Source organism: Mesoplodon mirus, assembly GCF_964341445.2.
Source record: "Mesoplodon mirus genome assembly, chromosome: 18".
Classification (NCBI taxonomy): Eukaryota; Metazoa; Chordata; class Mammalia; order Artiodactyla; family Ziphiidae; genus Mesoplodon; species Mesoplodon mirus.
In genome coordinates this window covers 16,037,450-16,051,353 of record NC_138994.1, presented here as the reverse complement: position 1 = coordinate 16,051,353, position 13,904 = coordinate 16,037,450, and the positions used below count along the sequence as shown (strand labels likewise).

Below are 13,904 nucleotides of genomic sequence, written 5' to 3'. Positions count from 1 at the left end.
GCTTTCGACCCCTCCTCTCACCCCACCCTGAGGTCTGAACAAGATGAAGGCGGCGAGTGTCTGGAAGTGTTCCAGTCTCCGGTTGAAGCCAATTTCTGTGGGACTCAGTTTCCCCAAGTTTCAAATGGGGACAATGATTCCAGACCCGTCCACTTCCCAGGGCGATTATCAAAATAACACGATGCGGCAAAGCCACACGGATACGGCGGGCGTTGCAGGACCAGACTGGGTAACCCCTTCCTCCAGCACAGCCTCCTGTGACAACTGCCCCAAGCTGGCTGGTAGAACCCGGGGTTATCTCCGCCCTCCCGATGTGGGCGTGGTTTCTCCAGCAGAGTTCCGGCACACTTCCTGTGTGCTAGGTGGGGAGGAGGGGAGGCACACTTAGGGGCTGTCCCCATTGCTGTTTGCTCCGTTATTCCCCACATGCCAGGGAGGGGGGCACTGATGACCCTAGCTCACAGATGAGAAAACGGGCCGAGAGGTCAGTCAGCCTCCAGGGTGTCATCGGCCAGGGTGTGAGTCTTGTCCACCTGGGAGCTCTACCTAGAAACCTGACCTCGAGAATGCCCGGCAGGCCAGAGGAGAGTCACCCTTGGGTTTCAGAAAAGGGTGGGATTTGGACAGTGGTGGGAGCCATTTCTGGTTGGGAGAAGCCTTGAGAGGAGGGCAGGGTGAAAGTGAGCTGGAAGGCAGAAAGGAAGGAGAGGGCCCTCCTGGAGGGGAAGACAAGTGGGCCAAGCCAGGATGCCCAAATAGAGAGTTATTACCTCAGGATGGATCTTGGTACGGGCACCTCAGCCTGGAGAACTAGCTCTGCCCAGCCCCCGCCTCTCCCCCAACACTACTCCCTGCCCTGCACACCCATGCTCCAGCCACGTTTTACTTGCATGATCCCAGGCACAACTTAAAAGTCATTTCCTCTGGGGAGCCTTCTGGGATTGAACCCTGTTGGAGCATGTGCCACTTCCTATTGACATGTACATTTGCCATTCCGTTCCCCCTCTCCCGCTCCGTCTCTATCTCTATGCTCACTGTGTGCCCAGCACCAGCACCCAGCCTGGGGCCTGGCATGGGGCGCGGGGCGGGGGGTCGGGGGGGGGTCTGGAAAACCAGGAGGGGAAGCAGGCGGGGAGGCAGAAAAACCACTGGGGCTCGTTAGGGATGAGGGGGGGCCCTCAAGGAGGCGGAGAGGGAGAAGGAGAGGACAGGACCGCGGGGCCCCCCAGGCGGTCCCAAGAGAGAGAAAGGGTCGAGACAACTCGCCGGGGCGGGGCATGAGTGCAGCGGGATCCTGAGCGCTTCCTATAAGCCAGGCGCTGGGCCGCTTCGGCTTAAGTGCCAAAGACGGAGGCGGGAAGTTGAGAAATAACGCCTAGGGCCTTTGAAAATCGAGCAGCCCTGAGTGGTCGGACCCACCCCCTGAGTTATTGCACTATCGCGCCCCCTGAGCCGAGCAGAGCCGGAGCTACCGGCGGATAAGGGGCGGGGCCCGCGCCCCGCCGACCGCAGCCACGCAGGGTCAGACCTTAGGCCCAGACGCCGCGGGTACCCCGTGGGGAGGGGAGGGGCCCGACCCCCGCCCAGCGCGCACGCGCAGCGCCGCTCACCTGCCCGCCGGCGCCCCGTGCCCCCTCAGTAAGTGCGGGCCTCAGTGGAGCGCGGAGGAACTGCCGGAGGCGGGGGAGAGAGGGGTGCGGGGAGGCGACGGCTCGGGGTGCTGGGGTTCCTGTTATGTGACCCCTCCCCTCGGCTCTCTCGCAGCCCCGCCGGGAGTGGCGGGAGCCAGTCGGAGGACGGTCTCTTGGTCCCTTGTCCCCAGGTGAGCTGGGTGCAGAGTGGGGGGAGGGGGGATCGTGAGGGGGTGGAAGAGAGAACTGAGGCCGAGGAGCTGCTGGCAGCTGGCGGGGAAGGGGTGAGAACCACTGCTGAGGGGCAGAGGGGTCCCTTCCTTCCTCCCTTTCCCACGGCCGGGGCTGTAGCCACGCTTCCCCATCTGTGTTCCATGGGGTGCCGGGGTGGACCCAGCCCCGGGATCTGGACCACCAGGTAGAAGACAGAGGAGGTCCCAGCACGTCCAGATTCGAGGTGTTGCAGGATGCTGAATCCAGGAAACTGCTGGGGTTTGCGGCAGAGAGGTCTTCCCATTGGGAGAATCGGCAGGTGGAATTGTCCCTTGCCAGAGGGCGATGGGGAAGGGCTGCGGCCACTGGTAACCGGTTGCGGTGGGGCAGGGCGGGCCTTGGGCCCCACCGCACTTAACTGTGGCTACACCTGGCCTTGGCTTTGTTTGTGACGTCCCATCTTTCCGAGCCCTTTGGACCTTTCTCCCCGTTTGACAGATGGGGAAACTGAGGCCATACGTTGCTTTGAGATGTGGCTGGAGACTGAGCCAGATCTCCTCCAACAGCATCCTCTCCCAGGAGGGGGAGCGTTACAACCCCAACTTCAACCCCATCACAGAGATGCTGAGGCAGTGGTCGGTGCAGGCCCCAGGGGAGCCAGAACCTGAGCCGGCGGGCGAGGAGCTGTGGGAGCAGGAGATGGAGCGGCTGTGCTCCTCCCAGGAACCTCTGCGGGTGCTGCCCTATGCCATGGTGGACAAGCGCTTCATCCGGTGGGTGCCCGGGCACCCTACTGAACACAGCGGAGGAGGAGCAGTGGGGGTGGGGAGAGGATGCACCTGTTGGATGGGGGGGTGGAAATCACCAGCAGTGGGAAGACTCCCTGGCCCAGGGCACTGCTCTGCCTGGCCAGGTGGGCATGCTGGGTGACTCAGGGACCCCTCTCATCACCACTCCATCCCAGGCAGCTGCGGGAGCCCGAGGGGGTGAAGACCTCATGCTGGCAACAGTGGCGTCACAGGCAGCAGACTGCAGGACGGCGCCTGGGGGAGGCAGCACGGCGGCTGGCCCGGGGCTGTGGGCTCTGGGAGGGGGCTCTCTACGAGATCGGGGGTAGGACCCGAACCCCAATCCCCACCTCCTGCCTCCCCTCTCTGGAGTCTCAATGTCTAGTTTAGAAACCAGAGGAGGGCATTATCCCCCTTGCCATTGCACCCCTCCACCCCCACCAACCCACCCCACCTTCCTCACACATCCCCTCTGCCCCCAGAGCCACCCTTCAAACCTTTATGGATGATGGCACCCCTGGTGGCTGTTAGAGGTACTGCTAGGCCAGCCTCCAGAACTGGCCGTTACACTGAGGTCCCTGTGAGGCTAGTCACCCACACCCCACAGCCCTCAGATTATCAGCTGGGCCCACGGCTCGGCGCCTCCTGACCCACCTGCTGTTCCCCGCAGGCCTCTTTGGCACCGGAATCCAGTCCTACTTCATCTTTCTTCGCTTCCTGCTGCTGCTTAACCTGCTGACCCTACTTCTGACCACCAGCTTCGTCCTGCTGCCCCTGACCTGGCTCCGCCCCCCTGACAGAGGACCTGCTCTGAACTTCAGTGAGTGCCTGGCCCATGGAGGGAACAGTGCCCCCCGAGCCCACCTGAACCCTGGGGGGCCTGGTCCACTGGGACAGCCCCAAACCTCTGTGTCCAAACCCTGGGCATCGTCCTGCTTGGGTGCAGCCCTGAGGCTCTACTCGATCTCGCCTTTTGCATGACAGGCCTCCTGACATGCCCTCAGGACCCTGCTTAGGCCTTCTGAGGTTGGAGGCTATGGAGTGAGAGGGGCAGAGTCTCACCTATGCCTTGGGGACCCTTCCCTATTGGACCCCTCTCCCTCCTCGACAGCCCTCCAGTGTCCTGGTGGCCACCAACCCCAGACTGGTGTTCCCAAGTTCAACAATCTACTTTGGAATGTTTTAACCGGCAGGGTGAGTGGGTCTGTACTGGCTGTGGACCAGAGAGGCTGGGGGACCTGGTGATCTAGCCTCAGGGAACCCCAGTCTAAGAGGACCCTCACCCTTCCAAGGGCACGTTGGCTTCTAGGGAGACAGTCCTCCACAAACAGGCTGGCTGGGTCAGTAGTGGGGTCAGAGAGAGGCTGAGGCCACTGTGCACAGCCCAGGCCCATGGACATGTGCCCACGGCCCTCAGAGCCCAGCTGGGGCGGGGGTTTGAAGGACAAGAAGGGAAAAAGGGTCCAGGATTCTGGGATAAGCACCACCCTACCCTCATCCCTGGAAGCCACTGGGTGGTTACCATGCAGGCCCCCGTGTTCTAGTCCTGGCTCTTCTTCCAAGCTGTGTGTCCTTAGGCAAGTTGCCCAACCCTTCTGAGCCTCTGTGAAATGGGGATACTCTTATTCCCTACCTGATGGGGTTACTGTGAGGGCTAATGTGTTAACAGCAAAAAAACACTTAGCACACAGCCTGGCTCAGGTGTCATCGTCTGACATCCCCAGGCCCTCAATAACACCTATCTCTTCTACGGCGCGTACCGAGCGGGGCCTGAGAGCAGCTCAATGTACAGCATCCGCCTGGCGTACTTCCTGAGCCCGCTGGCCTGCCTCCTCCTCTGCTTCTGTGAGATTCTACGGCGGTGAGAGCAGGGCCCCTGCCTCCACCCCTTTCCAGGGGGTCTTCCCTGATCACCCTTCCTTGGCGTGGTACCCCCAAGCTGGCAGGGAGTCCCTGCCAATGGAGGTTCCAGGGCCAGAACTCTGCATCCCCAGCTGCAGACCTCAGGAGCGGGACCACCGCTCCTGTGTCCCCACCCCCACACCCAGGCCGAGGCCAAAGGCTGCACCTAGGGCTGCCTGGGACTTCCCACCCCAGATCAGAGCCGAGCCGAGGCTGAGCCCTGGCCTCCTGCCCCCTCCAGGATGGTGAAGGGGCTGCCACAGAAGATGTTCCTGGGCCAGGACTACAGGTCACCTCTCAGCGCCAAGGTCTTCTCTTCCTGGGACTTCTGCATCCAGGGGCAGGAGGCAGCCAACATCAAGAAGCATGAGATCAGCAACGAGTTCAAGGTGCGTGTCAGGACGTGCATGAGTGTGAGATGTGAGTGTGAACGAATGTCAGAGCACGTGAGACTGTGTGTATGAGTGTGTGGCTTGAGTGTGGGAGCGTGTCTGTGTGTGTGTGTGCGCACACGGTTTTCCAGCTGGAGGCGGGGGCAGTGCTGTGTCTGGGTGTGAGCACTCACCTGCACGGTACTCTGGGGGTCCTCTAGGTAAAACCAGCCCGTGTGTCCCCGCCTCAGCGTCACCCCAACCTTGCCTAGAGCCTGGCAGCCTTTCTCCCCATGCACACTGACCTGGGGCTGTTTGCCAGCCCCCTCCCCTTCCACCTGGGCCAGCCCTAACCCGCCTGTGCCCCTGCCCCTGCCCCCATGACAGGTGGAGCTGGAGGAGGGGCGTCACTTGCTGATGGTGCAGCATCAGACCCGGACTCAGAGGGCCTGCCACCTGCTCACCTACCTGCGGGTCAACATCCTCATCGGGCTCCTGGTGGCTGGGGCCATCAGTGCTATCTTCTGGGCCACCAAGTACTCGCAGGACAACAAGGAGGTGCCAGGCGACTGACATGCATTTATTTAATCCTGGCCAGACCTGGGGGAGGAGACGGGATGGTCCCACTTTGCAGAAGAGGAAACCGAGGCTCACAGAGGTTAAAGCAATTTGCCCAAGGTCATAACCAGGTCAGACAGGCTCTACCTGTGGATACCCCCTGCTGCCATGCTGCCACTGGGAATAATCCGTGGGCTTCCAGATTCCGGGCCTGTACCAGAGTTACACTTGAGGGGGTCGTAGGGGATGGGGGAGCCGCTGGGGGCCCTCCAACCCACGGCACCCCCTTATCCGCTTTTCCCCACAGGAGTCCCTGTTTCTGCTGCTCCAGTACCTGCCCCCTGGGGTCATCGCCCTGGTCAACTTTCTGGGTCCCCTGCTGTTTGTTTTCCTGGTCCAGCTGGAAAACTACCCTCCCAACACTGAGGTCAACCTCACCCTTATCTGGTGAGTGACACCTGGGGGGTGACAGGTGGGACGGAAGGTGGAGGGCATGGAAGGGCTGTGTCCTGCCGCCTGTCTTGGTTATCCCCTGGCATCAGGGGTCCCGTGCAAGGGAAGGCAGGCAGCTGCTCCCACACACAGTCTGGGGGGCCCCAGTCTAAGGTTCTCCAGTCCCCACCATCCAAAGCAAGCCAGTGACTGTTTTTGCCAGGGCACGTCGGGTACCAGTCACCCACCTAGGAACACAGCTCCCTCCCATGTGCCCCGAGGGTTTACACCCCTCACCTTGACACCCTCACGTGACCTGTGAAGTTAGGACCATCCTCATTGCCACTGGATAGATGAGGACACTGAGGTTTGAAAGGGTCAAGCGCCTTGGCCAAGGGAGGCTCCCCATGCCTGCTGGGTGCAGGTTCAAACTCAAGTTCAAACTCAAGCCGTCCTCCGCCCCCAGGCTCTGCTCTGTCTCCTCTCCCAGGACTCGGGTCCTGCCTTGGACCCACCCACCCACAGGACCCCCCACACACCAGCTCCAGCCCAGGTTCTCTTTCCGTCTGCCACCCACCCCTCACTTGGCAGGGTCTGCTTTTCCTTGGGCTTCCCTGGCACAGAAGCTGTCCGGATCCCATTCTGCGTACCTCCGAGGTAGATCGTGTTTGGTTTGAAATTTTATTTTTGGAATGGGTAATAGCACGTGCACATGGTAAAAAAAAAAAAAAATTCAAAATGTTCAAAAGGATGAAAGATAAAAATAAGCCCCCACCCACCCCTGCCTTCCTCAACACAAGAACCACTGTTCCCAGCCAGGCTCTGTCCGTGCATCAGCCTTGAAAGTCCACACTGCATGGGACTTCCCTGGCGGTCCAGTGGTTAAGACTCCGTGCTTCCAATGCAGGGGACGTGGGTTCGATCCCTGGTTGGGGCACTAAGATCCCACATGCTGCGGAGTACGGACAAAAAGTAAAAAAAAAAAAAAAAAAAGAAAGAAAGAAAGTCCACACTTTGATATAACATGCAGGCAATCATTTGGGGTTAGGCCACCCTACCTGTGTGATCCAGTTACATATTATTCAGGAGTATGCATGCACGTGTTTGTGATATATGGACAGTGTAAATGGACTAGGGCATTAATAGGCCTTTGAAGAGAGATCTCATCTGCATTAATGATATAAAAGCACGTATGTGCCTGTGAATCTCCAAGCTGGGTGTGGGGGGAGGATGGCTGGACTGTGCCGTGTTTCCCAAACCAATGTAAACAGAACCTTTCTCCTGTGAATCATCTGGAGACCAAGATTCTAGGGAACGCACTTTGGGAAACATTGCCACGGATGGAGCAGTTTGGAAGGAGGCTGGGCTCTGGGTTTCGAGGGGGCTGGGCCCGGGAGAGACTTGAGCTCATGCAGATGTCAGCCACACCTGTGTCCCGAGTAGATGTGCCATGTACCTGGGCTCCTCCCCTGACACAGCCCCCACCCCCTCACCTAACCCCCAGGTGTGTGGTGCTGAAGCTGGCCAGCCTGGGAATGTTCTCCTTCTCGCTGGGCCAGACTGTGCTGTGCATCGGCAGAAACAAGACCAGCTGTGAGTCCTACGGCTACAACGCATGTGACTACCAGGTGGCCGGTGACTCCATCAGGGCCTGTCCTTCCTGTCCTCTGCAAAGCCCCACCTCTTTGATCTCCTCCTCCTTCTCAGGGTCTCACCTTTGTGAGAGGCTGTGGGCAGAGTTGCCCACCCAGCAGTCGCCTCCAGGGGGCGCCATTCACATCACATTCTGCGCTGTGCAGAGAGGCCGCCCAGACTGTGGGCTTTGTCTGCTCAAATCTTATTCCAGGCCCGGGTTTTAACTTAGCATCATATCAGACTCCAGGCAAGGCTCCTAGACCACAGAGTCCCCAACGGGTGGGTGAGGGGCGGTTGGGGACCGAGGGTAGTGACAGATGCCCCCTCTGACCAGTGCTGGGAGAACTCGGTGGGGGAGGAGCTGTACAAACTCAGCATCTTCAACTTCCTCCTCACGGTGGCCTTCACCTTCCTTGTCAGCCTGCCTAGGAGGTGAGCCACGTGGGGACACTACAGGGGTGGAGTGGGCATGTCTGGGGGTTGCCAGTGGCCACAGCCAGGGGTGAGCAGTTCTACATGCATGTTTCCATGTGAGTGTGTTATGGTCCCCAGCCAGGACCAACGAGGTCCACACACTTCTGGGTGGTGGGTACCTGTGCATTCCCCTCCCCCAGGCTGCTGGTGGATCGGTTCTCGGGCCGGTTCTGGGCCTGGCTGGACCGGGAGGAGTTCCTACTGCCCAAGAACGTGCTGGACATCGTGGAGGGACAGACGGTCACCTGGATGGGCCTCTTCTACTGCCCCCTGCTGTCCCTGCTCAACAGCATCTTCATCTTCCTCACCTTCTACATCAAGAAGGTGAGGGCTCAGGGGCTGGGAGGGAGCAGGGCCGCACCTGTGTGGGCACCTCCTGCTGCTGCCCCGCTGGGCACCTCCCATCTGCACACTGCGCTGACGGCACCTGTGTCCTTGCTCGCTCCCTAGTACACCCTGCTGAGGAACACCAGGACGTCCCCTCGGCCATTCCGCGCCTCCAGCTCCATCTTCTTCTTCCAGCTGGTGCTCATCCTGGGCCTGCTCCTGGCCGCTGTGCCCCTGGGCTATGTGGTCAGCAGGTGAGGGGAGCAGAGGGGCTGAGGCTGCCGGGCCAGCAGCTCGTCACCCGAGCACTGACTCCGGCCCTCCTCTGCTGGTCTCTCCCCAGCATCCGTTCCTCCTGGGACTGTGGCCTCTTCACCAACTACTCAGCCCCCTGGCAGGTGGTCCCAGAGCTGGTGGCCCTCCGGCTCCCACCCGCTAGCCAGCGCATCCTCCACTACCTGGGCTCCCACGCCTTCAGCTTCCCCCTCCTCATCCTGCTCAGGTGCCTTTCAGGGCAGCAGGGACCGAGGAAGGGGGCACCCCCAGCCAGTCTCATGGGATCTGGGGGCCAGACAAGGAGAGCCCAAGGTCGCAGGGAGCCAGGGGCCCAAGGGCAAGTGGCCTGGGGGTTGCCCTGTGCCCCTGGGCAGCCCCTGAAGGCCCTCACCTGTAAAGCGGGCACTTTAAGTGACCAGTGGGGAAGCACGTTGCCTGGTGCAGACACGCTGTTGGCCTGCCGCGGTTGTTATTCTTACTGCCGTTTAGAGGAGAGGGGCTGAGCGACCAGTGGGAGGAAGGAGAGGAGAGAGAAAGCGGTGTCTAGGAACCTGGAAGAGAGAAGACCCCGGGAGGTGGTTTTTAAGAGACTGGGGTGGGGAAGGAGGAAGTAGAGGGCTGACTGACCTAGCATCCCCGTCTATCCAAAGCCTTGTCCTGACCGTGTGCGTCTCCCAGTCCCAGGCCAGCGCGAGGGCCATCCGGGGGCTCCGGAAGCAACTGGTGTGGGTGAGTGTCCGCCGGACTGGGGAGGGGTCCCGGACTGCGGGCAAGACCCTGTCGGGAGTGTGTCCTCAGGCCGCGGATAAAAGCGGGGAAGGTGGAGGGAGGGAACCGGTGCCTCCGGCCGGGAACCAGGCAACAGGAATGTGGCTCTAGGCTTGGGGACCCGGTTTAACGGGAGTGTGGGCTTGGGAGGAGGTAGGAGGTGAAACTCTGGTGGGGGCGTGGTCTCTGGCCAGGCTGGGGCGGGACCTGACGGGGCGAGGCCTTGGGCTGGGGCGGGATCGGGAGGGGCGTGGTCTCTGGCCCGGCGGGGCGAGGTCTAGGGATAGGGCGGGAGATTGGTGGGGCGGGGCCGTAGCGGGGGCGGGGAGGGGGAAACTGGTAGGGCGGGGCCTCGGAGCTGCTACTGCGAGGACGGCCGCTTCTCCCGCGGCCGCTGGTGAGAGGTGGCGCCGCTCGTAAATCGGCCGCTCGCTCCCCGCTTCCGCCCCAGCAAGTGCAGGAGAAGTGGCACCTGGTGGATGACCTGTCGCGGTTGCTGCCGGAGCCGGGCTCCGGCGACTCTCTGGGGCCTGAGTCCCCTCACTCCCGAGGTTCGCGCCCGAGATCCTTCTGCCCCGGATTCCCGTGCCCGGGCTCCCCGGGACCCAGGGCCCCCAGGCCAGAGCCCTCCCTTGAGGATCCCGCCGGGTTGCGCGGTGTCCGGGTCCCCGCCCGTAGATGCCGCTTCCCCAACGGTTCGGAGCTGTAGCACCGACCCCCACCACCGCCCGGAGCTTCCCCAGGGCCCCGTGTGCAGCTCCCCACTTCCTGCCCCCTCGCCCCACGCTCGTGACCCCTGGTGACCACCGACTCTCTCAGTGGGCCCTCCCGCAGGGTGCCCCAAGGTGGGGTGCATACACCTGAGGGCATCAATCAGAAAATATGGGAACTTGTATTTTTATTTTTTCTCAATCCTTAAAAGTTTCTATTTTTGTTGAATGTTTTATAATATGCATAATATGTTAGTATAGTAACCCATGAATGCAGTTTATAAATACACATCCATTGGCAGTGCTCAGGAATTGTTTACCCTGGGTAGTACCATCATAAAAGTTCAGAGACCTCCACCTGCGGGAAGGGGAAGGCCTGGCCGCAGGGAGAGCAAACAGTGGGGGCTAACTGTGCTCTGACTGCAGGCACCCTACACAACCTCCTGTAATTCCTCCTTCACGTGTGAGACCACTGAGACCCACAGACGTTATGAGTCAGCAAGGGGCAGAGCTCAGATCTGACCTGCATCATGAGACACTCCGAGTGTGGGCCCCAGGAGGTAGCGGAGCCCGCTGCCGAAGAAGGCAGGGCTGCGTCCAAGATTCCCAACCTCCGGTGCCAAGGCTGCAGAGGTTCTCAATCTGTGGTTCTCAGCCTCGGAGAACTCCTGAGAAGCCCTGTCAGATGCTGGCCCTGTGCCAGCGATTCTGATGTAATTGATCCAGGTGCAGCCAGCAGCCAGGCATCTGGACTTTCTAAAGCTCCCAGGTGACTCTCACTGGCAGCCAGGGTTGAGGATTGCTGGCCTAAAGAGCCCTCAGGAGGGAAGGTCGGGAGAAACCCCAGGACGTGCTTGATGAGGCTCTACTTCCAGCAGCAGAAGGCCAGCGCCTGGCTGGATTCCCAGCCTGGACACGGCATCTGGGCGGCTCTGGCCCGGCGCCCTCAGTCCAGGGGCTTCACGTGGTCATTGGAGTCTTGGCTGGTTCAGCTCCTCCTGTCGCTGTCCCTCTCTCTCACTCACCCAGCATCACATGACCCATCCGCCTGTCAACAAGTGCCAGGCTCTGTTCTGGGGCTGGTGATGAGACGCGGGAGACACGGGGAGCTACGTGCTCAGCTTGGGGAGGGCAAACAGCCTGGCCCCAAAGAAGGTGACACACGTTGTTAATTAGCAGCTTAGGGTCAACGTGTGGTCCCCGACCAGCAGCACCAACATCACCTGGGAACTTGTTAGAAAAGCCAGTTCTCAGGCCCCACCCCACCTCCTCTAAGGGTGGAGCCCAGCGATGTGGTTTAATGAGCCCCCGGGGGTGATGCTGTTGGGTGTGAAGTGGGAGAACCTGCAGCAATGAGGCATCCAGGTCCTTCTCATCACCTTCATGTGCCTTCAGAGAACCAGCCAAGTGCATCACCGGATGTGAGGGGGACAAGCTTTGGGACCTTGAAGAACTCAAACTCGGGGCCTCACTTTGCTTAACCAAAACCTGGGGATGACACCACCCTCCTCTGCATGGTTGTGAGGACTGAATGAGCAGTTACTTATATAGTGTCCTTCCTGGGAGAGCAGTTGAGGCCCTATTACAACATGGTCATTGGCCTAAAGGAGCAAAGTGGAAGAGATGGGAAGGGACCCTGATGGCCCTGTGACCGTGCCGGCCCAGCAAGGCAACCTGGGGCTCGGGGGAGCCATCACAGTCAGCAGGAGGGTTTTGTGGAGTGGGCGACTAGTGGGGCCTTGGGGGAGGGAGGACTCGGGAGATGAAGGCAGAGGAATGGCCTGAGCCAAGGTGTAGAGACGGGCCAGGCGGGCCTGAGCTGCGGAAACTGGGACTGAGGCCTCTAGACTGGGCTCTGGGGCCCACGAAGACAACCAGAGTGAAGGCGGAACCGGCACACCCGTGGCTGGGCTTGGAGAGCCCGGGGGTCGGGTAATGTTGAGCCTCTACCAGTAACGAAGAAGACACACGTGGGCAGGGAGAGGCCCATGGGGTTATTGCAGTAAGTGAAGCCAGGGTCTCTCCAGGTGCAAGAGCCCAGTGCAGGTGCAGGAGGGCAGGAACCCCGGTGCCTCCACCTTGGGGTGGGGGTGGGGGTCCTGGACTCTCCCCACCCAGCCCTGAGAGGGCGCCCAGCTACTCTGGCCAAGGCAGCCCAGCACAGATTCCCACCCAGGGGACCCTCCCAGGAAAGTGACGCAAGGAGGTGCTGGTAAGGCCATTTATCATAGAGGAGACTGGCCCTCGGTGGGCAGAAATCACGAAATGTCAGTCTAGTGGGTGACAGGAGAGCTTTGAGGACACCCTGACTCCGCTCCATCTAGGTGACCTGGGCTCACCTGGGGCGACATACGCAGTGCTGTCACACCTGCAGCCTGTGGAGAAGAGGCGCAGAACAGCCCAGAGAAGCAGCCCTCATTTGATGGGGCGCACAGGTGACGGCTGGAGAGGGGTAGTCGGGGTGAGGCAGTACAGATGCCCCCGGTCCCACCAAGGCCTGGGGGGACTGCCCCTCGAGTCCACCCACCGTTCTCTGCTCTAACTCTGGCTCCCCGGACACACTGATAAAAGGGGGAGGCTTCTCATGAGCTGCCTCACCTCAAATCAGAAGCCCTGAGCACAACGTAGAAGAAAAACCTCGAGCTTCTGGGACTTCAGGCAACAGATTGCCCGCAGCTGAGGGGGCCTGTCTGACTGCCTTCAGCCGTCAATTCCTTCCATGCACCCCTCCCGGCAGAGTGAGAACAGACTTTCTGGAAGGGAATTTCGCTAGGAAAACTAAGAGAAGATTAGCTTTTGCCCAAATGCAGAGAGGTAGGTGGGTCCCCAGAGCACATCCCCAGGGGTACAAGTCAGGACTCTGGGTGGCAAGGGACAGATGCTGATTCTTGCCCACTGAGGAGAAGGGACCACCGAGGTGACAGACAAAGCTAGTCCTCGGGAGCTCCAGGACACTGTGCCCAGGCTTGGGCAGGGTCATCCCCCCAGACCAGCTTCCCAACACGCCCAGGCCTCAGTGGGTGCCCGTGAGCCGGGCCTAGGGGCCCCAGGGCAGGGCTGTAACTGGCCTTCCTTGGGTCAGGTGCCCGTTCCTGGGCTGTGCTGGGGGGTGTGAGTGCCACTGACCTGTGAGGCTCTGTAGGAGAGAAGAGCCTGCACAGGAAGCAAATTGTTCCCTGGGGGCGGGACATCTTCCCTGAGGAAGGCACCTGTGTACAAATCAAAGCTCCACATTCAGCCATAGCAGGAGAAAAACGCATGCAGCTGTGTCAGTGTATAAACAGGGAGTGTTTCAATAAAGTCACTTCATTCATTTAAAAAAAAAAAGCCTCTGTGGGATTGGATGGGTCCTAGTCCCACCTTACCTGCTCCCTCTCTTCTCTCTGCCCTGAGCCCCCAGCCCTGAGGGGTCCAACCCACCAGTTCTTCAGAAGGACCCCCATGATTACATCAGGCCCACCTCGATAATCTGGGATAATCCCCTCATCTCAAAATCAGCGGCTTAGCAAGTTTAATTCCCCCTTGCTGGCTACCATAACATACTCCAGGGTGAGGACATGGACATCTTCTACGCTGGGGTCCTACAGCTCGGCAGTGGTGGCGACTGTGAGCCCTGGTTTGGCTCCAGGCCCCTCCTAACTCCCTGGGGGTGTGGGGAGAGTCGCTGTCCCGGGCCCAGCCCTGGGGCGCTGTGGCATCCGGGTTATCTCCCCGCTGCAGTCACGCACCCACCCAGGGAGCACCCAGAGGCTCTGGTGTGGAGGTGGCCTCGCTCAAGGAAGCTCTTGCTCGCCTAGCTGAGGGCCTCACGCGGCAGAG

At 60.5% G+C, this 13,904-nt stretch overlaps 1 protein-coding gene across 1 annotated transcript; it reads left to right on the top strand.

The window, feature by feature from the left end:
• The first annotated feature begins 477 nt into the window (after positions 1 to 477).
• On the top strand, positions 478 to 10,189 carry TMC8 (transmembrane channel like 8). The gene is made up of 17 exons (XM_082604845.1): positions 478 to 518; positions 1,765 to 1,822; positions 2,464 to 2,617; positions 2,809 to 2,957; positions 3,303 to 3,452; positions 3,744 to 3,826; positions 4,357 to 4,493; positions 4,776 to 4,923; positions 5,293 to 5,463; positions 5,771 to 5,910; positions 7,400 to 7,523; positions 7,865 to 7,962; positions 8,145 to 8,328; positions 8,455 to 8,585; positions 8,675 to 8,833; positions 9,258 to 9,336; positions 9,827 to 10,189. The coding sequence occupies exons 3-17, from the start codon at positions 2,466 to 2,468 to the stop codon at positions 10,082 to 10,084; spliced, it is 2,163 nt and encodes a 720-aa protein (XP_082460971.1). The 5' UTR covers positions 478 to 518; positions 1,765 to 1,822; positions 2,464 to 2,465; the 3' UTR covers positions 10,085 to 10,189.
• Positions 10,190 to 13,904: the final 3,715 nt, after the last annotated feature.